The sequence below is a fragment of the Eretmochelys imbricata genome, chromosome 2, assembly GCF_965152235.1.
Source record: "Eretmochelys imbricata isolate rEreImb1 chromosome 2, rEreImb1.hap1, whole genome shotgun sequence".
Taxonomy (NCBI): Eukaryota; Metazoa; Chordata; order Testudines; family Cheloniidae; genus Eretmochelys; species Eretmochelys imbricata.
Window position 1 is genome coordinate 82,229,642 of NC_135573.1, and position 26,567 is coordinate 82,256,208.

General features: G+C 41.6%; 1 protein-coding gene across 1 annotated transcript in view; it reads left to right on the forward strand.

Moving 5' to 3' along the window:
- Positions 1-2,515: 2,515 nt before the first annotated feature.
- ABHD3 (abhydrolase domain containing 3, phospholipase) overlaps positions 2,516-26,567 on the forward strand; it is a 34,027-nt gene continuing 9,975 nt past the window's right edge. The window contains exons 1-6 of the mRNA XM_077810382.1: positions 2,516-2,850; positions 10,973-11,136; positions 13,020-13,202; positions 15,089-15,134; positions 18,636-18,748; positions 24,930-25,103. Coding sequence (XP_077666508.1) covers positions 2,689-2,850; positions 10,973-11,136; positions 13,020-13,202; positions 15,089-15,134; positions 18,636-18,748; positions 24,930-25,103 — 842 coding nt within the window. The 5' untranslated portion in view covers positions 2,516-2,688. The remainder of the gene's footprint in view (positions 2,851-10,972; positions 11,137-13,019; positions 13,203-15,088; positions 15,135-18,635; positions 18,749-24,929; positions 25,104-26,567) is intronic.

Below are 26,567 nucleotides of genomic sequence, written 5' to 3' on the forward strand. Positions count from 1 at the left end.
AACAGAGTGCATAAGCCTAATTTTCCCTTTAAGCATTTCATACTTTTGCAGCAATTTAGTGGCCCATTCAGAATCACAGTGAGAGCAAAGAACTTGCAAAATTCCTGTCATGCTACAAAGGATTTGCTCTCAGATGCTTTTTTTGGGCAGTCTCTTGCTGTTCTTCCTCAGTCCCTCTTCCTCACTAGACTCTTCTCACTTCTTCATTTTGCAAGTAATTCTTCCCACAAGCCTCTGCAACTATCCACTATGGCCAGCTGGCCTGTCCATTGGTGGCCATGACAACAGATCATGCCAAAGCTGCCTCTCAAATTTCCTCCCCTACTCAGGCTGTTGCTTCAACTCCTCCTTTTCCAGACACCCTGATTCTCCTGTCACTGTTCCAGTTCTCCCCTCAGAGTGCTGCTCCCCACCAGCCTCTTCCTTCAAGATGGTTTCTCAGCTCCAATAGCCACCTGATTTTCCTCTGAAAAAAGAAACTAGTACAAAAGGAATTAGCTAGGCTCCCTCCACCCAGAAGATCATTATTTCTGTAATTGGAGACCATCTCTAATCCAAAAACCCAATAATTCTCCCCAAAGCCCCCCATCATCACATAACCACTTTGCAGCAAAAATAGCAGAGCACCGAAGTGAGGTCTTTTTAAATTACTTTTACAAAACAACTAGTTACAGAGGAGACTAGACAAACAATAGGTTGAGTAAGCTGTTTGAATAACGTGGTTTAGAGACAAGCATACAAAATCAAAGAAAAATCTGTGGCTTCCCTCTAAATCCGTTAAAGCTAGGTTGATCCAATAGGTATCTAAGGAATGGAGGGCAAAGAGCATTGTAAATGTAGCAAGTATCTTTGGAATTTTGGACTCTGCTCCTTTGAAAAAGCTATAAGCAAAGTTCACACCGGGTTCCCCTCTCTCCCTCCCTCCCCTCCCCCAACTCTAGTGTCTCTTGGAATTCGATATGTAGGAACAAGAAGTGGTCTGTTCTCTTGTATCTCCGAGAAGATATCAGAGGATTACTAGAAGACTTAAACGGGCTATGTACAAAGAAACATTGTATGGAAGAACAGTTACTGGCACACCTACTACTGTCACTTCACAGGGTCTTAGAGTCCAAGCCCAAATATCTGTACTGCAATTAAACAGTCCCTTAGCCTGAGCCCCACAAGTCCAAATCAGCTGGCAGAGGCCAGCCACAGGGTTTTAATTGCAGTGTGATCATACCCAGTGTGTCACAGCTAAAAAGAAGAAGGAACAGATTGTTTAGCATAAGTAGTTAATACACATTTTGAGGGACCATTCAACATGACGTGGCCCATGAAGATTCATGTTTTTATATCTTACAAAATCAGTTCAGCCCTCTTGCCAATGTATGGCCCTGTATAAGTGAGAGATTACTAGTTACTATTACTGTCTGAATATACACATGCTTAAATAATAAATATGGTTTTTTTTTCTATTTTGACAACTGACACGTTAGTTTTAAATTCCAGCCTTGCCTTGGACTCTGTTCTCACTGAAAGTGAGGAGCTTTAGGTCTGTCTGAAGAACTGCGGTTCACAAAGTGACTGAATGGAAATGACACATTGGCCATGAAAGCGAGAAGGTGAAAGCCTTGGCCTAGAATGGACTTGTTCTGCCAGAGCAGTGATTCCTGAACTATTTTCTGTAGAGAGCTGGCTGGGTATGTGTGATGCTTGAATATGACCATTATTATCATTGTTTCTACAACTGTTATGCAGTTGCAACAAATCTTGTACAAAGTATGTCACAAGGTGTAGACGGAAAAGTTATGATTTGCTAAGTATGATTACCCTGTTTATATTCATGTATCATTTTTGTATCTGAAGTTATGAATATTGGCTATGTACAGGTATCTTATACATGTGTTGTATTCCTGGGTAACACCCAGCAGCAGACAGAATTTACATTGGTGCAAGACAGCTGTGTATTGATGGCCCATCATGGACACTAAACTCTCACAATGGGGCATAGAAGAAACTCATCCTGCCCAGATAGTTCTTCCTGTCCACACCTCAGTCTGGGAGAGGCCCATGGCCACTCCTTGTGAGTTATCAAACCACGATGTAAGGACATGTGATATGCAGGGAAGCCCTTTCTACACCATCGCTCCCACCTGCTAGTGAGTCAAAGCGCTTTGGAAGCATGGCCTTGAGCCCACCCTGCAACAAGCCTGATTCCTGCGCCCCCATCACCAGCTAGAGGGCGGCAGGATCCTCCTGAATGCAGATCTCCCCACCCCCACCCCACCGCCACATCCCTGCCTCTCTAGCCCCCTGCCCGGGTGCGGCTCTTGCCCGCTGTCACAGCTGTCTCGCCCCGTCCCCCACTGCAGTAATCTCCGCCCGAGCGCACGGCCCCGGCCTTGGACCACCGGAGGGGAGGGCAGGGGCGGAGCAGTCTGGGCAGCCGCAAGGAGAGGAAGCTCCGCGGCAGCTGGGGCTGCCCCGGAGCGTTCCGCTGGCTGCGGCATCTGCACCGTCTGGATCCCGGGGAAGCGGCAGGAACGGGGTCAGCTGCCGGACTCCTTCCCCCCGTGCTTCCCTAGGGTGTATGCACTGGTCCCCAGCCCTGCATCGCCGGGCGCTTCACACCCCTCCCCCCCCCAGTGTGTGTGTGTGTGTGTGTGTGTTTGTTACATCCCGCCGACCAGTGCTGCCTTTGCTGCTATGAGGCTGCTGGAGACCGATCTGCAGGTGCTGACCCGGGAGCTGTCCCTATACCTGGAGATCCAGGTGCCGGTGGGGCTCTTCGGTTCCGGTGTGGGCTTGTCCCTGGTGCTGGGCTTCACCGCCGCCTTCGCCTGCTATTACCTCAATAGCATCGCCAAGGTGAGTGGAGACAGGCGCGGTAGGATGGTTCTGGGGGTAGAGGACACATAATGCTCTGACAGCTTTACAGTAGGGTCACCGTCAGGTTAAAACGCTTTTTTAAAAAGGCAAATGTCCTCGGCTCTGATACAAATCGCCGCTCTCTCGCTAAAGCCAAGAGGAGTTTGCAAACCGCAGGACACTTCAGCACTCGCCCCCTTTCTTCTGGTCTGAAGTTTCTTTCACCTTTGGACAAGTAAAACCAAAGCCGCGTTGATTCCGCTTTCTAGGCGGCTTCCAGTCAATGTCACTGTCGCCTGCCCTAGAAGGGTGCTCCTTTGTTTGGGTTGCACACACTGCCGGGGAAATGCTCATTTGCTTACACAAACTGATTTACGGGATTTTTAGGTTTATTAAGTCTATCTTTTCGTATCCAATTTTTTGGGAGGGTGGGCAGGGGGATGGTGAGAAAATTGCCCTGACAGCATCCTTTTGTCAGTTTCAGTAGACAGACCATGGGTACAAGGAGTGCTGGAAGGAGAAATTAAGAAAATTCTCCCCCTTCTAAACCATCTATTCTCTGGCTCTAAGCATTTACTAACATTGCAGCCAAAGAAAATAGTTTATCTTTCTCCTCTGTACAATTTTTCTGTTCCCTGCATTGTTATTAGTTAGATATACATACTTTGATATGCAGCTCAGACACTTCTATGTTTCCTTCCCTGTATTTCACAAATAATTGACTCTGAAAGGGTTCACTCACCACAGGTGCACCTCCTTGTGGCTGGGTTATTATTTTTTTACCCCATCTGGCACTTCTGTTGGTCACCCCTGTGTCTGAATTGGATGCTCCCTTTTAACTCAGCCTTCTGACCAGTCCCTAACCCCACTTCCAGGTAATCCACTCACACCAGACAAGCTGTCAGGACACCACCTCAGTGGGTCTTCCGTTGCACCTCTAGGTCCTGCACCACTTCCCAGAGGCTGGTAGGGGAAGCCAGGCCCTCCTGCTAATCCAGGGACAAGTCTGACTAGCAATCCAGACCTGCTCAGTCTCAGTTGTTGTTTCCCTGCTCTTTCCTACCCCACCGCTTATCCCCTGCCTGTCTCTGTGTTTATCAGCAGAGTTTCCTCAGCTCCCTGTGGCTACATCACCCCCTCTAGACCTCTTGTGAGACTGCCTAGTCCAGGACAGGACCCCAGGTCTTACTCTTCCCCCAGCTCTCCTCCTTGCCCCTGACTAACTCCCTTTCCCTCTAGAGCAGTGATTCCCAAACTGGGGTTCGTGAACCCTTGGGGGTTCGCAAAATGTATCAGGGGGTTCTCAGAAAAAAATTCTGTAATAGTGGACAGAGCCATCCCTAGGGACCCTGGCCGCCGGGGCAGCCCGAGCCCTGTGACCATGACTTCCTGGAAGAACAAGTTTAAGCTTTGTTGTAGTCGTGCGTTGTTTGGCTGAACTGCTCAAGACCCGAATCCTTGTGGGAGGAACTCTTTATCTGAGCTGGCTTCTTAAATACCTACATGCTGTTTCACATCTGGTACTCTTTGATGAAACATGTAGGAGGCTTAATCGAAGTGATATGAGCTACAAAAGTGGAATCTTGGAAGAGTGTTGCCATTTTCATAATGTAATAAAATTAATAATGTAATGATAAATAATAATGTAATAATAAAGTGTGTAATAAGCATGTCATAAAAAAACTAATTATTTCCAAGATCACTGCTTCTATAATTTATGCTCAGATAAGGGAGAAAATTCCTGGAAATATTCATTTTTAGGAGGTTCACGAGATTTGATATTTTCGTGAAAGGGATGTGGTGTTTAGATGCTGCTTGTAATTATTAGAACTGGGAGCACTGGCTGTTGGGAGTCTGAAAGGACAGGAAACAGGAAGTGGGGGGAAGTTGAGGAGGCAGAGTGAGAGCTACCAAGGGTGCAGCAACAGCTTGGTAAAGAGGTTTCCACTTTAAAAATAAAGTCCTGTTGAAGTTTGTTAGTACCTTGCTTGGTTGCTACAACATTTTGGCAATGAGGATGGATCTTCTGCCTCTGAACCCACCTGCACCCTTTCTGCAAAGCCCAGGTGAGCCTCCAATTGCTTCTACTGCCTGGATCCGTATGTTGAGACTTATCCGCTTGCAATCGCTGCTACAGAGATTTCTGAAGTAAGACAGCGTGCTGTGCTAATCCACTGCCTTGGAGCAGAAGGGCAGTGTATATTTTACACTTTTCCCATTGCAGATGGTAAATATGAGACTGCACTCACTGCATTAAATAACATTTTTGTGCCAAAAGTGAGTGTAGTAGCTAATCGCTACAGATTTCGCCAGTGTGAGTAGAAAACAGGGGAGACTATAATGCAGTATATTGCTTCCCTGAGGAGTCTGATTGTAACTTGTGACTTTGGGAATATGGCAGATGAGATGATTAGAGACCAGCTCATTGAGAAAACAACCATGCTTCATGTAAGAGAACGTTTACTTCTAGAACCACAACTTACACTAGAAAAAGCAATAACCATTGCTACCCAGATTGAGTCAGCTACAGCTGAAGCCAAAATAATGAGCATGGATACAGGAGGCACAGTCCAGGCTGTGACTCCTTTGCAGAAAAGTTCACTATCGCTGCAGACAAATGATTACAAGGAGAAAACTAATGGAAAACCACCGAATCAGCAAATTCAGAATACAGTAAAAGAATGCTTTCACTGTGGATCCCCACAACACCTTGAAAGCTACACAGGATGTCTGGCAAAAGTAGCTCAGTGCAATGATTGCAAAAAGATTGGGCATTTTGCTAAAGTATGTCGCAGCAGCCTGTTCAATCAACAGGTGCATTCCGTTACAATACCAGATGTTACTGTGCTGAGCGTGGACAAAATCACTACTGCACGTATTCCAGAACAAATAAAGTGCACAGTAAACATTTCCGCCATACCCTCAGGCAAATCACACTCTATTAAGCTAATGTTGGACACTGGCTCAGCAGTATCTATACTACCTGATTCCATCTATCTGCATTACTTTAAAGATGTGCCTCTTACTGAACCCAAACTTCACATCGTGTGCTATTTGAAAAACCATATTCCAGTACATGGCTGCCTGCCAGCAATTGTTACTTTTGGTGATTGCTGTGTAACTGCAGAGTTCTACATTGTCCACAAAGGCACTCCTATCCTTGGCAGAGATTTACTGGCTGCTTTAAATCTCAGGGTAGTTAATGGACGCATTGATCTTCCTCAGCAAAACACTCTTGTGGTACACACACCAGTTTCAGCTGGGCCCAACACCAGGTTGAGGAGAAACTCGGCTGTGCATATGGGTTTCTACATAAAGTTAAAATGCGGAATAATGTGATGCCTGTATGACAGAAATTACGGTGCTTACCATTTTCAGTCAGGGAAGCTGTTTCAGAGGAACTTAGAAAACTTGTTCAAGAGGACCATTCAAGAATTGTTCAAGAGAACATTATTGAAGAGATTAACTCCTCGGAATGGGTTTCACCTTTAGTAGTGATGCAGAAGAAGGATGGAGGCATTCGCCTTTGTGTGGACTTAAGGGAGCCAAATAAAGCTATTGGGATTGACAGCCATCCTCTTCCTCACATAGAAGAAGTATTTGCAGAACTCTGTGGAGCAAAGATGTTTTCTACTCTTGATTTGCAGACCGCATACTACCAGGTTATGTTGCATGAAGATAGCAGAGACCTCACAGCATTTATTACCCATGAGGGACTATTCTGTTTTAAACGTGTCCCATACGGTCTTGCATCAGCCCCAAGTGCCTTCCAAAAAATGATGTAATTGATTCTGAAGAATCAACATGGAGTTCAGTGCCATTTGGATGATATTATCGTGTTTGGAAATACTTTGGAGGAGCATGACAATAACTTGCAGTCGGTACTAAACTGCATCAGCAAAGCAGGCCTCAACCTCAATAGGTCCAAATGCAAATTTAGACAAACTGAACTATCCTTTTTGGGGCATACAATTTCACAGGCTGGACTAAAACCTGATCCAGATCATATCCTGGCAATTTCAAATGCTCCTCCTTGCAAACCTTACGTTCCTTCTTGGGTCTTACCTCCTGACATGCAAAATTCATTCCCAGTTATGCTTCTGTCATTGAATTGTTATGAGAATTACTACAGAGAAGTTCAACTTTAGTGTGGACAACGGATGCACCAGCTAGTTTCGAAACGGTGAAAGACTTGATTGTACATAGTCCAGTATTTGCACTATTCACTCCTGCATTGCCCACAATTGTAACTACTGATCCTTCTGATTATGGACTTGGGGCTGTCCTCACACAACTTCATGAGGACAACACAGAGAGGACTGTTGCATTTGCTTCAAGGACACTAAGTTAATATAAAATATTCTACAGTCGAAAAAGAAGCACTTGCTTGTGTCTGGGCTACTGAAAAATGGAGAACTTACCTGTGGGGCCGCATGTTCAAGTTGCGCACAGACCGCAGCCTTTTGACAACGTTGCTCACCACAAAAGGACTGGGAAGAGCAGGATATCATATTGCTAGATGGTCTGCAAGACTACTCGCTTTCAATTATGAACCGGAATGTAAGCCTGGAAACCAAAATGTGGTAGCTGATTGCCTTTCTCACCTGCCTTTGCCTTCACCAGATGGTCTACTGGAGGATGAGGATGTAGTAGTTACGCTTATTATAAGCACTCTTACTGCAGTTACAAAAGTACAATTTCAAGCTGCTTGTTCAGCATGTCCAATTCAACAAAAACTATGGGAATTTCTGATAAAGAGATGGCCCAGTAACCCTAAAAACCTTGACCCAGTTTTGCTGCCTTATTTTAGAGTTTGGGATGAACTTTCTTTGCTTGATGGCTGTGTGCTACGAGGTACACACCGGCTACTTGTGCCAGAAGAATTACAGTCAAAACTCATACACCTGGCACACGATACTCATCAAGGAATTGTCAGAACCAAACAATGACTACGGGATCTGTATTGGTGGCCAGAGATGGACTCTCAAACTGAAGCACTCATACAATCCTGTGTCACTTGCCAAATGCATGATAAGGCAGAAGTGACATGTACCCCTCCATTACAACCTGTTCCTCTTCCTGAATCTGCCTGGGCAAAAGTGGCAATTGACATTGTAGGACCCTTTGATACTGCTCCAAAAGCCATCACCTTAATAGACTATTTCAGTAAATGGCCTGAGGTAGCGTTTACATCGCAAATCTCTTCTGCTACAGTAATTAAGTTCCTCTCTTCAGTTTTTAGCAGGGAAGGTAACCCCAAAGAACTGGTTTCAGATAATGGTAGTCACTTTACTTCCCTGGAGTTTGAAACTTTTCTAGCAGAGAGGAACATTTTACACAGAAGTTACCTGTATTACCCTCAAGCCAATGGGGAAATCGGTTTAACAGAAGTTTGAAAAAGAGTTTGCAAAAGGCTAAACTGGACAGGCGATTGTGGATAACCTTCAGTACTGACTTCTTGCAAGCACCCAGGCTACACAACATGCCACAACGCAAAGATCACCCGCAGAGTTACTGCATGGGAAACAGATGAACATCTACCTGCACATCTACCAATGTGCTATATGCCATCATGTGCAAGCAATGCCCTCTGCCATGTACATTGGTCAAACTGGACAGTCTCTACGTAAAAGAATAAATGGACACAAATCAGATGTCAAGAATTATAACATTCATAAACCAGTCGGAGAACACTTCAATCTCTCTGGTCACGCGATTACAGGCATGAAAGTTGGATATTACAACAGAAAAACTTCAAAACCAGACTCCAGCGAGAGACTGCTGAATTGGAATTCATTTGCAAATTGGATACAATTAACTTAGGCTTGAATAGAGACTGGGAGTGGCTAAGTCATTATGCAAGGTAACCTATTTCCCCTTGTTCCCCCCCCCACCCCATCGCTCAGACGTTCTTGTTAAACTCTGGATTTGTGCTGGAAATGGCCCACCTTGATTATCATACACATTGTAAGGAGAGTGATCACTTTAGATAAGCTATTACCAGCAGGAGAGTGGGGTGGGGGGAGAGAAAACCTGGATTTGTGCTGGAAATGGCCCACCTTGATTATCATACACATTGTAAGGAGAGTGATCACTTTAGATAAGCTATTACCAGCAGGAGAGTGGGGTGGGGGGAGAGAAAACCTTTTGAAGTGATAAACACCCATTTTTTCATGATCTGTGTGTATAAAAACATCCTCACTGCATTTTCCACTTTTATGCATCCGATGAAGTGAGCTGTAGCTCACGAAAGCTTTTGCTCAAATAAATTGGTTAGTCTCTAAGGTGCCACAAGTACTCCTTTTCTTTTTGCGAATACAGACTAACACGGCTGCAACTCTGAAAACTGAACATTGCTGGACTGTAAAAGGCACGACCTGATGCCCCAGCCAAGGATGATGTGAGAAAAACAGTTGAACAGAACCCAGCAAAGTATAAGGCTTTCACAGACAAGCGGCGGGGTGCTAAGGAACCAAAGTTTGAGTGTGGTTCCTTCGTTAGAATACGAAAACCTGGAATTTTACACAAAGGGGACCATAAATTCACAACTCCTCTTAAAATTATAGAGAAGAAGGGACCTTATACCTATCTACTTTCTGATGGGCGGGTATGGAATGCTTCTTATCTTGCACCTGCCTATGCACCAAGAGGAGATTATGCCAACACCCAGTCTGCATTGGATGACTTCACTGTAGTATCAACACAACAAGACGTTGCACTGGAACAGGGGCTTGAGAGAAGGCCTGTCAGACCAGATGAGCACCTGTCTGGACTAGAGACAATGTTATGTAGTATCTAGTGTTTTCAGTGTAATATTTCTGCCAACAGTATAGTGTCTTGTTTCATATTTGTTCCTGTGGTTAGAACAACAATGTTTATTTTAATTGGGAGAGTGTCTTAAGGGAGGAGGGAATGTGGTGTTTAGATGCTGCTTGTAATTATTAGAACTCGGAGCACTGGTTGTTTGGAGTCTGAAAGGACAGGAAACAGGAAGGGGGGGAAAGTTGAGGAGGCGGAATGAGAGCTACCGAGGGTGCAGCAGCAGCTTGGTAAAGAGGTTTCCACTTTAAAAATAAAGTCCAGTTGAAGTTTGTTAGTACCTTGCCTGGTTGCTACAACAAGGGGTTAACGAGTTGTTAAAGTTTGGGAACCACTGCGCTAGAGAGTGACTACAGACCTCCTCCTTACAACCCCTTCCTGCTCGCACTTCCTGGCTTTATACTATTAGCCCAGCTCTGCTCCCAGCTGGGCTTTGTCTGCTATTAGGCCCTATCAAGCCCCAGTTCTCCAGGTACGGCATCTAAGGTTAATTGACCTCACCAGTCCCACCTTAACACAGTCAGGGCTTGTGTGGGGTGGACCCCACTTCACAGACTCAAATAATTTGGATGCAATGAGCCAGATCTTCATCTGGTGTAATTTACACCAGATAAGGATTTGGCCTGATGTTTCATTTCTTGAGAAAGTACAGGAGACACTGTATGTGATTACTGGGAATATACACAGAGGCTTTTCCACCAAAGGAAGGATGGCCTTGTGGTTAAGGCGAAAGACTGGGTGCTGGGAGAATTTGGTCCTGTTGCTGGCTGGGCTTTAGGCGGTGTCTAGCACTTTCTTCAAATTTCCCACTGTTGCACTACTGCTGAGAAGCTAGAGAGGACTAAGTAACATCTTGTTTAAAATACTAGCAGCTTGTCAGCACTAGCATTCCCACAGACCTCAAACTTCCTGTACAAAGAGTGTGTTTGTGTTTCTTTATTTCCGCATCTGTGAAATGCGGGTAATAATATCTGCCTGTTACACAAGCTTTTTTGGGACATAAGTCATATTTGCAAAGTGCTTTCCATCCTTTGATGGAAGGCATTATGCCAGCATAAACTATTTTTCATGAGAGTATAAGTACTTTAATAACCTGTTTTAGAACCATCTCATGAATCCATAATGTTTAGAATCAATAGTGTTGTTCTTTGCTTTTTGCTGGTGCTTTTTGATGTACTTATGTTTTTAAAATGAAAGCAAAAATTAATTACGAAAATAAATGAGCTCCTGGTAGAGAATGAAACAGCCTTGCCTGAGTTTTGTTCATGGATGCTGCATACCTGACTGTGGTCTCTCTTCCTAGAAACCTCAGTTGGTGACTGGCAGTGAGAGCTTCAGCCGCTTTCTCCAAGAACATTGTCCTGTAGTGACAGAAACTTACTGCCCCACAGTATGGTGCTGGGAGGGCCGGGTGCAGACCCTCTTGCGTCCCTTCATCACCTCAAGACCCCCAGTGGAGTATAGGAAGTGAGTGCCTCTTTCTTGCAAGTTACTAATTTTTCTGCAGCCACGTTATCATCAATGCTGATAGTATTTCATGTAACTAGTAATTTAGGAACCACCAGAACTCAGATATCACAGTAATGCTTGTGGTATAATAACCTAGATAGATGTATATGTCTCAGGTAGTGTATACCATACCTTGGGGGAAGAGAGAAGCATACTGTTACTCTTTTTCCCAGCTTAAAAACTGCTCCTTTAGTATTCCTTTTAACTCCCCACCAGAGCCAAATTCAGCTCCTTGGTAAGTAGGCACAACTCTTCTGAGTGCCAGGGATAAATCTTGCCCCCAGGTTTATCCTTTGTTCTTGGATGCTTGAGTTAGGACATGAATAGGTATTTATATTTATTGCTCTTTCTCTAATAATCTCCCTTACACACACATGGGGCTCAGTCTTCAGGTCCTTCAAAGCTGCATTTGGCACAGGCCCCGAGGGTGAGGGAAAAGTGGTTTTATGTCACCTTTACAACTTCCCTGAACCTGGGCCCAGGCAGATGCTACTTCAGCCCCTTGTGCAATGTTGAGTAGCTTCAGCTTGCACCAGCTCCCAAAGGGATATTCTAAAGGACAACTAGGATGGCTGGAGCACAGAACTGCTTTGGCCAGACCCTGTTTTCCTGCTCCACAACATTTCCTTTATTCCCAGGTCTGTGAGGAAGGTGGATAGATCTGGGAACACAGACTTTGCGCCACTCAAGCTTTGCCTCATGCAAGAAGAATCCTCAACTGGCCATGTAAAGCAGCTTTAAGTCTGCTTCTTGTTGCTGAAGCAGTGCAAAGCAGACTTAGCAGGGCCCAGGATTTGGCTTATTCACTTTAAAATATGTGATTCATATATGTGATTCATATGTGATTCATATTCACTAGTGCTACTAGTGTTGCATTGCTGAGGAAAGAAAAGTTATACGTAAGGCAGACCTCATTATGGTAATTTGTAGAGCATTTGAGTGTTTGTTCACTTTCTTCATCAGAAAGTTGCTAGATGACAGGGAAAATACAGTATGCTTATAAAACTGACTCAAAACTTCATCTGATGGTTTAAGCCTTGCTTGGTTTCTTGGCATATTATCAAGTTTGTTGCAGTCTTAACACAGATGAGTTTTAAAAGTACTAACTAGCAAAATTTGTAGACATAGGGCAGGGGTTCTCAACCTGTGGCCCCTGTGCCACTTACAGTCCAATCAACGCAGAGCTGTGGCCCATGTGATATCCTCAGGGCCATACAGGTAGCATTGGATGCAGCCCACATAACATGTTGTGGGCCGCATATGTGGCCCAGAATGGTAAATAGGTTGAGAACCACTGACATAGGGTGACATCCTGGCCTCATTTAAACAACGTGTGTTTCTGTCAATGAAACATACACACACACAGAACCCCCTTAACTTACCAAAACAAAACCCACTACACACATTTCTCCCCCAAGGAGATGATGAGAGAAAAAAACGTGTGACAGAAGTTAGTCACGTTGCTTAATTTCCTACTAGATGACATTCATACTACAGTGACGAGCATGTTATTAGAATCTCTATAGAAGGCAATGGCAAAACTCCCATTGACTTCAATGGGACCAGGATTTCACCAGTAATTCACAAAGGACTAGATCCTCAGCTGGTGGAAATCAGCATAGCGCCGCAGAGGAAATATACTGACTTACACTAGCTGAAGGTCTGGCCCTTAATGAATTACAATTACACACAAATTTTGCTAGTATTTTGTATACTTTTAATACTAAAATAAGATTAAGGATATAAATTCCACAACTAATATTTTCTGAACTGTAAATACCTTTCATGGTACATTTAAAAAAAACCCTAATCAATATTGTCTCTTGAACTGTTCCTTTCAGTGAGCTTATTAAAACAACAGATGGAGGACAGATTTCACTGGATTGGTTTGATAATAATGACAGCATATGTTTTCCGGATGCCAGCACAAGACCCACTATCCTATTACTGCCTGGCCTCACAGGAACAAGCAAGGAATCCTACATTCTTCACATGATCCAACAGAGTGAAATGCTGGGATATAGGTACTCCTAGCTTCACTGGCTAGCGTTTTGCTTGTTCAACTAAAATTGTTTGTATGTGTGTGTGTATAAGATGTCTACTAGAGCAAATTATATCTACAGAAATAAATTACATAGGATAATATTGGATAATAATAAATAAGAATTGTATAGAGCACTGTATGGGCCTATTTCTCTACTGCCCTCCACCTCGTGCAAAGTGTGTGCAAAATGCAAGATGTCAGAGCAGCAGCTTTCAGACATACTTTGCTCAGGTGTAAATTACCACACAAGGTGTAAGGAAATGGAAAATGATTCCCTTAATTATTTATAAATGTGTCTTATTAATTCTTTTTGTAAGCTTTCCTTTGTTCCTTCAAGAGGAGGGCTGTTGTGTTGAGCTCCAAACAGGCGAATGTGGAGGAGACTGTTGGGGGTGCCAGCTCAGGCAAGGGCTACTGGATCCATACTTACTCAGATCCAGTGACCACAAGCCCCTATCTACTGTGTGTAGAGTGGCAGCATTCCAGCCCTGTAACTGATGGTTAAGGGGTAGATTTTGTCATGCAAGAACTGTTCTGCCCATAGCCCACTTATTCAGGCTTTGAGGAAGAGTTGGGTTGGGGAAGTGAATTGGATCATAACTAGGGCTGACAGGTGCAATAACTTTGCTGCTGTTCTGCTTCAGGATGAAATAACATGGTGTACCATTGTGATTATGTAACCCACACACCTTCTGGGTGTGGTGTTCTGGCCCACCTAGTGGCACTGAGACCACTTGAGAGAGAGAGATTAATGAGTTTGCTCTACATCCTTGGCTAAGAGACAGTTGGCTTTTAGCTTATGCTGTAGAGGCTCATCCACTAAACTCCAGAGGTCTCAGGTTCAATCCCACCTGCCCACCAACGACCGGGGTCTGTCGGCATTACAGTTACTCCAGCATCCCTATTTCAAGACTACTGAGTTTTGTCCCTTCAGACTGAGTTCTGGCACTGAGTATATTGACTTCTGCAAATGCTCATGTATGACCATTCATATTTGGCTACTCATTCTCCACATGGAGGTTCAGATACCTGTATTACTTTTTAAAAAATTGTAAAATAACTTAAGAACCCCCTCCCCGAAACCTAAAACATGGGTACCTTTTTTAAAAAAAAATAAGTATTTCTATGTATTCATGACAAATGTGTACACGTCAGGGCACCCAAGAAGAATATAGCTTTAAAAAAAAATGTTTAGGTCAGATCACAACAGAATAGGGTGGTTTTGTTTTTAATTAATTTTAAGCAATAAAATCACTAGAATTAAAAGAAAAATAAGTCCATCTTTTTTGCATTTAATCAACTTTTTGAAAAACTAAAAGTTTTTAGAGTAGAGAGGAAAAATAAAACAATAAGATTTATCAAGAAAACTAAAGATCTTTAAATCAAGGTAATTCTTACTACCAGAAAGCTTTGCCACTATCACTAGGATCAAATAGAGAGAGGTCCATCTGCACCGATTGAAAACTCCCCTCCGCAACAACCCATACAAAACTCTGGGGTGTTTAGATCTGTGGTTTTGGTTCTGGCTCATGTCTACTACCAAATAAACATAATATAGGCTGACTCTGATCCTGCAATTTGATCTTCATGGGCAGATACATGTCCATATAGAGCCCAATTGACTTCAGTGAATCTCTGTGCAGGCGTAAGAGTCCATCCACGCAGGTCAGATTGCAGGATAAGAACTTTACATATTGAGTAAATAAATTTAGACTTCTTATTGGAACACATTTCTTTATGTATTTCCAGTACATTTTTTTATTTTTAAATGACCTTTAAAAATAAAAGTGTAATCCTAAAATGATTCTTGTACACGTCTATACAATAAACAATGTATATATTCAGATTTACCTTCTCAATTTTTAGATGTGTGGTTTTTAACAACCGAGGAACTGCTGGTGAGACTCTCTTGGTAAGGATCAATTTTTTAAAAAATAAGAACTTTCATTGTGTAGACAGCATGTATTGAAGTCATCAGTGTTAATTCTTAGGGCTGGATTCTAATCTAAGATGACCACGCTTGATGTGGCTAACTAATAAATGACTAGTATAGAATCTAATCTGTAGTTGACAGAGTGCATATCTCTAATTATATTTATTCAGATTAGGATAGCACCCATCTTCAATTTTTAACCTCAGTTCTTATAGTGGAATATGCTAAAATGTGGTTGGTCAGTTAGGGCCAGATCAAAAGCCCTGGAAATCAATGGAAAGATTCCCATTGACTTCTATGAGTTTTGGCTCAGGCCCTTAGTTCTTGATTTTATAACTGGCATATATTCACCTTTTAAAAAGGCTATTCATTTCTTATATGGCATCTACTTTACTTATAGGGGCTCCATGTTCCTTGATAAAGAGCAAACCATAGACGTTTAAAGTTCAGAAATCATACTGTCGTTTTCTGAATTTTGGATGGTTGGATGTCATCAATAAAAATGCTTTGTGATAGCTGCTTTTCTGGAGGATAACATGACTTTTGCAGCAATAAATAAATGTACTATAATCTGCACAGTACAGATGGAGTGTATTCCACTGATGTATTTCATTTTATAAAGATTTGAATAATTTAATATCTCTACCAGCAAAATTAATATCTTTTGTATTTTCTTCTCCAAAAATACTATATTATCTAAATGTACATTTGTAATTTATCCATTGCAATATTTTCTAATGTTTTAACACATAAATCAGAAATAAGCAGTGGCAGTTACTTTAAACTGAATTGTCTGTATGAATTTTAACTGGACCTGGATAAAATTTTTAAAAATTTTGCCATTATTAACTGACCCACCATTATGCATTATTGTATGAATGAACCAGTTTTATCTGAAACATTTTGTTTTTTGATATAAGCCTACTTTTATTTTTTTTCCCAACAATTACAATACAAGATGAGCTACTAGCAGAAGTTGTTTTCAGGATTTACACAGCATATTATTTTAGAAACTAGTGATAAATTACTGAAATCTTAAAGCTAAGAACTTTTTGCAGCTAGGCTCAAGATGTGCTGAAATATTGCTGAATAAGCTTTGTTTCTTCATATATATTTTGTTGGCAAGTTCTGCAGCTGTTATGAGTGTGCACAATACTGTGTATTGTTTGCATTTTTTAATCCACTGATTTTTAAAACAACTTAAAATGCCCATTGTGCTTTCTCTTAACCCATTAAAATGTTTCAGTGAAAACACTGCCATGTTAAGAGTCACTTTTCTGCATACTTTTGGAGATGTATATACAAAGCTGTTTTGTGACACACAAAGTCCTTGTTGATGAATTTCAGATTCAGTAAGTGAAAAGATCTCTTGTTTCAATGCTTTGTGTTTAGTGTAATCGGCTTAACATATTTTATAAGATCTTACTATGGACTAAAACGGCTGAAGTTATAACATTTTTTCTGCAGGTTTTTTCCCCCCACATATTTATATAAAATCCCCAAGTAATGAGTCTCAAGCATAGTCAGGCAACATAATAAAACGTAGTCATGACAATAATTCTTGTTCTTGTCTTTAGAGAGTGATTTAACTTTAAATTTCCATTATACAATGCCTATTTAAAGGATCAGGACTTAAAAAATACTGTACTATCATTGGTGTTCTGTTGAACGTTAGTTTGTTAGATTGAATTACTGTTTTTAAATGATCATATGTTAGATGAGCACAGGCATTTCAGTTGAAAAAGCAACAGATACGTTTATTTTATTGTTTTAAAATATCCTCATACAGCACATAGAAATGCACTTGGGTTTCAGAAATTAAATGTCATATAAGCCCAGTATCTCTCTGTTTTTACAGGATTTAAGTCAAGCATACTTTCTTATGAAAAACATTGTAATCTCCTTAATGAAAATAATTTACTTTTCTTTCTGCAGACTTGCCTATTTAATTGAAATAAAATACATTCACACTCAGTTTATAATTAATTAGCTATAATAAAGTAAGTGGTAACTCATGTCGTTTTAATTATCCCAATCCCAGCTTTTTTTCTCCTTTTGTATTTTATTTTTAACTTCAGTATTTTTATATTCTTGTTAGGTAAATTGAAATTAATTAATTTTGTCTAATTAAATGTGTTAAAACCAGCCACAAATTTCCAGGCTGTTTAATTGCAAGCAGTTAGAAAAAAAAAAAGCTGAAAATACATTGTTGCCTCAGGTTCATGAGATTCTGAATGAACAAAACTAAAACATCTTGTATGATATTTTAAATACCTAAGGTGAAATCTTTATCCTGTTGAAGTCAAGGGGAGTTTTGTCACTGGCCTCAGTAGGGACAGGATTTTTCCTTGGCATCTTTAATAACAAATATACAGTTAAAAATCTTTGTTTTGGCATATATGAAATCCACAGGTTACTGGATATGTGTGGGTGTGGGTGTGTGTGTTATGAGGGGGGAGCTATTTTATTGGATTCTTATTGTGCCTGAGGGTAGATGCCTCCACTTGTACTGCCTTCCACAACCTGGGCAGGTAAAACTATAAAGTCTTGTTTATTCTTTGGGTAAGTGGAGGAGAGATGGGACAATAAGGACCAGGTGAAACTCTCATTGAACGCAGTGGGAGTCTCTCCAGGCCCCAGATCGGGAAAGGATTCCTATTCAGAACTTGAAAAGACGCTTAAAGTTAGCTTGTGCTTAAGTGTTTTCCTGAACAGGAATGGAGAACACACACCCTGAAGTGCTTTCCTAAATCAGAGCTTTAATGAACAGATCTCTTGTTTGGATGCCTTTCAGTGTAACCAGCTTCAAATATTTTTGTATTTTAAACTTCTGCAACAAACTAAGATATCAGAAGTTATAATGCTTTCTTCAGGGTATTCTGCCTGTATTAGAATTGGAAAATGCTCAAAGGGACCGCCTAGTTTAAAAGAGGTTTTAATAGCATTAGTACTAAAGCTATTTTAAACAAGACTTTTTGTAGTACCTAAATATTGACTAGTTTTTTAAAAGTTTCTATATGTAAATTTAATTTTACTGAATATTTACTAGCACATTTAAATGTGGATTAAGATGAAGAAATGGGCATCACACACACTTTAGAAAGTTCTTGTAGGCCACTCTCCTTTCTACATGTTGCAGTCTTCATGATGTACTTTACTTCCTCATAGATTTTTAACTAGCAATGATGCCTATCAATTTTTGAACAAATTGCAGCTACAGACTCTATGTCCAGAATTTGTCCAGTTAATTTTTGGAAAGTTGCAGATATTGAGCATACCTCTCAGCTGTTAGTTATTGTGCTCAAAAATATGACTCCTACTGCCACTTCTTTCCCAAAATTATGTAGGTTCATCTTACTGTAGTTTGATGGGAAATGTTAAGTGTGTCATGTTATGTAAACCATCCAGCTTCCACTTTGGTTTGTCCTTAAGGATGATGCAAATACTTATGCTAGTGTTTTTCCTTGTGGCTCCTTACAGACACCAAGGACTTACTGTGCTGCTAACACAGAGGATTTGGAAGCTGTTATTCATCATTTACACAACATGCATGCCTCAGCTCCATTTATGGCAGCAGGTGTTTCTATGGGCGGGTAAGAATTTATATAACAGAAATCACTTTAATTTAGTTTACCAATCATGAGCTAAGAGTGCTGCTGTTTGGCTGTAGTTTAGTGCAGTGTAATGTTTTATGGAGTGAAATGGAGTAAAAATAGTTAATACAGTTATAAAAATCAACAAAGATCCTAATTAAGGGTTCTGTTTAGCAGGATGCATGATTCAGTGGGATGGGTGCTCATCTACATGGCTGAATTTCATTTCTCAGCCCCCACAAACAGGTTTTGCAAATGCATTAAATCTTATTTGAAACCCATGGGTGTAAAATGGAACTTTTAGCCATATAGGCAGGTCTCCATTAATTGTTTCATGATTATGGAATTTGCCATGGAATTCACCCAGGTTGTAAATTGTGCTCTAAAATCCATTATTTCACTTTTTTTAAAAAAGTAGTGTCCCTATACTTCCTGAGGCTTGTCTAGAATCAGATAAAAGGTTTGTTTTGAAAACCATCTTTAGCTAATACATTTTAAAACCTCAGTATAGACAGGGCAAGTTGCAGTCGTAATTCTCATTGCTAGTAGAGATCAAACCTTGAGGGGAGCCTAGAGTTCACTTTGACTGGCTAAGATGTTAACAATGATTTGACCTGTCTACACCATGATTTTCAAATGTGCTAGCACATTAACTAACCTTTAAAAAAACTTTTGTATTTGTCTAGACAAGCCCATGATTGCACTGAAAATCCTAAAAATGTGAATTGAATATAACCAATTTAGTGATGTCTTTCTGTGTTGGCAGACAGCCTGAAACAATAGCTCTGAGAGGTGTGAACTGTTCATTCATCACACTGGATTCTTAGTTATGAAACCTAAACAGGACAATACAAAGAGTCTTAGTGTTAACTATTTCATTGCTGATTATTTTAGCAGAAACAGCCAACTTGTAGGCCTGATCCAAAGCTTGTTGAAATCAAAGGAAATCTTTCCATTTACTTCAGTGGATTGTGGATTAGGCCCAATGTGCTTATTGCACAATCCCAAAGTGGGGCTGCACCTTTCCAGGTGCCGAAAAGTACTGGGCTGTCAAAACTCCAGCTTCTCCTTGACAGCTGTCACCCTGCAGTTAGACATTGGTCTGTAGAAAAACTGAAAGTGTGGGGCAATGTAAAATAAACGGAAGGTAATATGAAAATAAATAACAGTGGGGCTCCCATGCTGATTTCATTATTCAGCATCAGATCTAATTAAATAAAGCCTCTGTTTAAAAGTTTGTTGTAAAGTTCTGCCAATTTTCTCTCTGTGTGCCCCAGAAGCTGGGGGCCTGGTTGTAGAACGTTGGTCCATCTTGTTGCAGAGTACACAGGCACTTATTAAAATGTCACAAATCAGTATTTCACAACTTCCTCATTACTGCAACTCTACTTCTATCTGCTCTAAAGGATACAGGAAAGCAGATAAAAAATAAAATAGAGCCAAAAAATAGAGGAAGTGGAGCCAATGTATTATGCTCCTTTCCCTGCCTAGCAGCCTGTGGAAGCCCTAGGAGTTAACTCCACTCTAGCAGGGCTTCTCACTTTATAGTTAGGGTTTGTTAGAGGAAGGGTGGGCTTCAGAGAGCATCTGTTTTGTATGATTCAGAAGGAGGAAGTAATACTGTCAACAAAACCAGCGAGTTAATGCGGCTAAAAGCAGTATTATTAACACTCACTCAGTGCTGGCCCCTGCCCAGAGAAGGGAAGTACAGCACAGTTAGAATGGACAATGTCCAGTGCCAGCACAACTTCTTGGAAAATTGTGCTGCAAGGTAGGAAGGGAATTCTGTGAGTTCAGGAATGAACTTCTGGCACCCTCTGTTCCTTTCTTATGGGATGTGCTGAGGATGGGTACAAGGTGGCTCTCTTTACTGGCATTTACCTACTAAGCCATCCTGACATTTGCAAGTTATTGGATAATTACAAAAAGAAAAGAAAAGGAGTACTAGTGGCACCTTAGAGACTAACCAATTTATTTGAGCATAAGCTTTCGTGAGCTACATCTCACTTCATTGGATGCATCTGATGAAGTGAGCTGTAGCTCACGAAAGCTTATGCTCAAATAAATTGGTTAGTCTCTAAGGTGCCACTAGTACTCCTTTTCTTTTTGCGAATACAGACTAACACGGCTGCTACTCTGAAACCTGGATAATTACAGATTTGTTCAGTGGATACAGTTATTGATAATCAGGTAAATAAGTAACTTTGAAGCTTTTAAACCCTATTGGGCCAAATCTTGGTCCCACTGAGTTTTGCTATTGCCGTCGATGGCACCAAGATTTGGACCATTGCAGGGTTTTTGCTGTTATTGTTATAAATACCAAATAAGAAATATCACAAAAAACTATGACAGATTTTTCTGCACTCCCCTTTCCATAGTGTAGCTCATAATGAATAATTCTGTGGAATGGACTCACCTGTTTCAATGTGCCTGTGAGACTAATCTTTATTTCCTTCCAGTTCGGGATTTTTAATCTGGCACTGTTCCTCTTTAGAAACCGTAACCAGTTATGCAAACATGTTTGTTTTTAATATTCAAATGGTGAACTATTTTGCTATGTGTAATTTTGTTGTACCACTAAATTTGTTTGGGAATGTATCATTTGCTTGGGTATTGGATTTGTATTGTTGAGTATGTAGGAGACATACATTTTTTCCCCATAAATTATGGCAAATGGCAGAATCGAGGTGGATGGGTATAACCTGGTAGATTGTGGTTGAATAGGCTTGATTTGGAAGGGGAACCAACAATCTGTGTTTGTGACTGTCTGTTGCTTTGCATATGTTAGAAGGTGATGAATGTATGGAAATGGATTTACGCTGCATTCCCTCGGGTTGTTGTGGTTTTAAATTTGCCATTGTTCCTTTGTAATCTTAGCTGGTTTTCACTGTGTCTTTGATGTTTGCATCATATAATAGATTCATGATCTATTTCTTTGTCTTGTCACCTTCTCCTCTAGGTTCTGATCTTGCAAAGATTTATGCACATGCTTAATTTTCAGCAATTGAGTAGTCCCAAATCGACTACATTGGGATTACTCACATGCTTAAAATTAAGCATCTTTGTTGTGAATTGGATTACTCATCTGCTTAAAGCTAAACACATGTGTAGGTCTTTGCAGGATCAGGACCTTATAAGAAGCAGCTATTCAAAATCTTCATCTCAAAGTACTTTTAAAATTATTTCTTCAATAATTTTAAAAACTTTCTAAATTGAAAACAAAATACAAGTAGACTCCTGACAGACGTTTAAAAAAATGCAACACGACCCACAACATTTCATAAGGAGATTGCAGAGCGAGAAGAAACTTAAATTTGGCTGATTAAGAAGGAAATAAAACATTGACTTTACTTCCCTGTGATGTACATTTAAATTAAAGTACACTTCTCTTTGACTTCCAGTCTGTATTGTTTTGGAAGGGGCACTGCTCCTCTAGCATGAAGCTTCTCAATATCTTTCCCATGACATATATTCTCCAGCTTCCATTTGTGGCTTGTTCTACCACATCAGCATTTTTACTGGTTTAGAAATCAATTGTGGGTTTTTCCACAAGCTCTGTGTATGGGGCAGCAGGTAGCTGTGTTGCCTCCCAGTGTGTGTCCCACGCACACACACACACACCCCCCCGCTTCAAGGATGTGGGGATACAAACCTTGTGTCAGCTCGATCCCAGACACAGTTTACAACCCCTGGTATGCTGGAATGTACAGCTGTGCCAGCATGTTGCTTGTAACTCATTCTTTCCTGTTTGCTCCCTGCAAATGTTTATAGGGTTGGGATGTACCAGCCCCTGGAGACTGTTCTTCCTTCTGCACTGGTACCCATCACTAGCTGGTGCAGGGGAGGAAGGGGATGGCTTATACTCCAATAGTACCCCGTGAAAGTAGGCAGGATGGGCCACAATCTGCCCTTACATAATGACAGTTTTCAGAGTAGCAGCCATGTTAGTCTGTATCCGCAAAAAGAAAAGGAGTACTTAGAGACTAACAAATTTATTTGAGCATAAGCTTTCGTGAGCTACACCTCAACAATACATTTGTTAGTCCCTAAGGTGCCACAAGTCCTCCTTTTCCAATCTGCCCTTAGACAGCAAACCTTCTAGTTTTCAGGCCATCTTCTGTTTTCCTCCTGCACTATCCTACCCATCCTCCTGATTTATTTTTAATCTTTCTGCATCTGGAGTGGCAAGTACCTGTGAGCTTTCCTTCATCTCAGGCATACAGCAGCTATGGAGACTATTATGTAAGTGGAGGAATAGTGCGGAACTTTCCTGGCTTCTGCACTACCCCAGTGAAATGGGCTAGCGAAAGGATCTGAGTCCTCGCTACCACTTCCTTTACCCAGTGGCCTCCCTGCCCTTGAGGACTCCCCTTCCACTCTCCTGTCTGGCAGAGTCCTCGTAACCCTAACAAGGCTGGGCCCAGGATTCCTGGGGGGCTCGACCCCCAACCCTGCTGTGGTCACCTAGGACAGGGGCTAGGGTGTCCCCATTCCGGGGTACTCTCTCTGTCCTGGGCACTTCTCTGACCCACTGACCATTACATACAATTTAAAGCAAATGCAAGCTATTTAATCAACAATTAATTTTAAAAAGAATAAGGAAAAATGGGAAAGGTTAAAGGAAACACATCAATCTGCTCTGTGGCAGGAAACATCACAAACAGTGTCTCTGGAATGTCAGGGCAGTTCACAGTCTGTTCCTTGTAAGTCCCAGGCCTTCTTCTCAGGCCCTGGCTGTGCTGCAGGGATACTGTGTGTCGGACACTTGCTCTGATGGTGGCCACACGCTCTCAGGCCCTAAGTGGTAGGACCCTTCTTCCCAATGTCGCCCCCGCCCTGTCGGGGTTACGATCCAAGCCTGGCCTGCAGAGCGTCTTGGCTGAGGTGTCTCCCTGTGCTGGGCCTGCTGCCCAGGGTCCCCCTCGCTCTCCCCAGCTGCTCACCGCACCCAGCTCCGGACTGCTCCAGCCCCAGCTCCACCACTCTGTCTCTGCCCTGCTGCTGCTGCTCTGCCTCCAGCTCCCTGGGCTGCTTCTTTGGCCCCTCTGGCTCTGGTTGCTGCAGCTCTGCTCCCAGGACAGGTCTGCTCTGCAGGCTGCTTCTGTGACTCTGCTCCCAGCACTGACCTGCTTCCTAGGCTGCTTTTCTGGCCCCTCTGGCTCTGGTTGCTGCAGCTCTCCTCCCACGGCAAGTCTGCTCTCTCTGGGCTATGCCTCTGGCTTTGGGGCTGTAGCTCTGCTCCCAGGACAGGGTCTGCTCTCTCTGAATCTGGCACAGCTCTGCTCCCCAGCTCAGCTTGCACCCCTGCTTTCTCTTTAGCTGGGCCCCACTCTGTCTGACCCAGGCAATTCCAGCTCACATGGAGGACGAGACTTCCCTGGCCTCCTGACTCTCTGATTAGCCTGCCCGCCCTATCATTCAGGCTGACCTGGAGCATTGGCCTCTCCCCATTGTTCCTGGGGACTGTCAGTTTCAGGGTCCTGATTTCCCATAGACCCTTTTCCTTTTAGTACTGGGAGCTAGCCAACCAAAACACCCCCACTGAATGTTAATAAGGGGGCAACAGTCCCCTTACATTAAGTAGCAGTACTCAGGAAGGCAAGACTTTAATTAGGCCAGGGGTTCTCGGCCATATTTTTTTCCTAATTTTAAATAACTCTTCATATTCTTTGCATTCAAGATCTGTGCCCACCATACACGCTCCCAAGTGTGATGCGATGGTGGAGGCTAAAATTCCCAAATACTGTAGCCAGCCCACACGTGTCTCACTGGGTAGATTGCAATTTTCAAAAGTTTTAAGAAAAATGAAATTTTGTAAGACCTACTCCTTTCTGTTCCAAGAGCAAGGCACACTTAATTGACCTTGCCTTCTCTAATGTAAACAATTAGCAGTGTGTACATATTAAAAATACACCCCCGCCAAAAAACAAAACAAAACCCAAACACAACACTGCATACCCTCATTCTCCTGGGGACAGGATGCGAGAGAAAATGAAACGTGACAGATGTTAGTAACATCACTTAAGGCACTATTGGAAGGGAAATACCATGGTGATAAGGGTGGTGCAAGAACCCATTTAGAACAGAATAGGTGTAAAGTTGGCAGATTGTTAAACATGTGATTATATTTCAGTGAGTGATCTGACAGTTTGATTTGTTTTATTTTTATTCTTCTTTGTAGCATGCTTCTTTTAAATTACCTGGGCCAAACTGGCCGAGAAACCCCTTTGATGGCAGCTGCAATTTTCTCTGCTGGTTGGAATGTTTTTGAGTCTGCAGAATCATTGGAGAAACCACTAAATTGGCTTCTCTTTAACTACTACTTGACTACTTGTTTACAGTCCTCTATTAATAGGTGAGTCACCTTCTGAACTATTCAGAAAGGTTGAAAATGTTAGTATGGAATATAAGACAGATACATGGGCCTCCTGGGAAAGGAATGCTATTACTGCATTTCACATAATGCTTTTCTTTGTGTGTGTAATCTCAGGAAATTCTGAAACTGAAATGTTTCCTTGCTTGAAAGATTTTCCTCATAGGTAGAATTCACTCTTGTACAGAGAACCAGCTTATGTACCATTGCAGTCTTCAAAATAAATCTGAAGTGGGACTTAAATGGTGTATAGGCTTTGTGCTGGCCCTATCTACGGGACTGAATTTCACCTCATGCACACAATGATTATTGTAAGGTTAGTCATGATTTGGATGTATGGCACCAATTTGATTTTCTTTATAAACTAACCAATATTAACACATTTAGTTTAAGAGCTACATAGATATGAATTTGTTAAAAAATCAACTCTGAAAACAAAAAGGAGGGGAAAGGGTAGCTCATATGTAGTCTTAAAGAATTAATGTTTTTGTTCCTAAAATCAAAGTTCTCCTTTTTATCCTTGTCATCCTTTCTAATGACGAATGCAGATTTCACTCATGTTTCTGGTAGTGCTGTCAAGCGATTAAAAAAATTAATCGAGATTAATCGTGCGATTAAATAAATAATCCTGATTAATCGTGCAATTAATCGCTCTGTTTAAACAATAATAGAATACCATTTATTTAAATATTTTTGGATGTTTTCTACATTTTCAAATATATTGATTTCAATTAGAACACAGAATACAAAGTGTACAGTTCTCACTTTATATGTATTTTTATTACAAATATTTGCCCTGTAAAAGAAAACAAAAGAAATTGTATTTTTCAATTCACCTAATCCAAGTACTGTAGTGCAATCTCTTTATCATGAAAATTGAACTTACAGTTATAGAGTTATGTACAAAAAATAACTGCACTCAAAAATAAAACAATGTAAAACTTTAGAGCCTACAAGTTAACTCAGTCCTACTTCTTGTTCAGCCAATTGCTCAGACAAACAATTTTGTTTACATTTGCAGGAGATAATACTGCCCGCTTCTTGTTTACAGTGTCACCTGAAAGTGAGAACAGGCGTTTGCATGGCACTGTTGTAGCTGTTGTCGCAAGATATTTACATGCCGGATGCACTAAAGTTTCATATGTCCCTTCATGCTTTGCCCATCATTCCAGAGGACATGCTTCCATGCTGATGACAGGCTCTGCTCGATAACGATCCAAAGCAGTGCAGACTGACGCATGTTCATTTTCATCACCTGAGTCAGATGCCACCAAGAAGGTTGATTTTATTTTTTGGTGGTTCGGGTTCTGTAGTTTCCACATTGGACTGTTGCTCTTTTAAGACTTCTGAAAGCATGCTCTACTCCTCGTCCCTTTCAGATTTTGGAAGGCACTTCAGATTCTTAAACCTTGGGTCATGTGCTGTAGCTACTTTTAGAAATCTCAC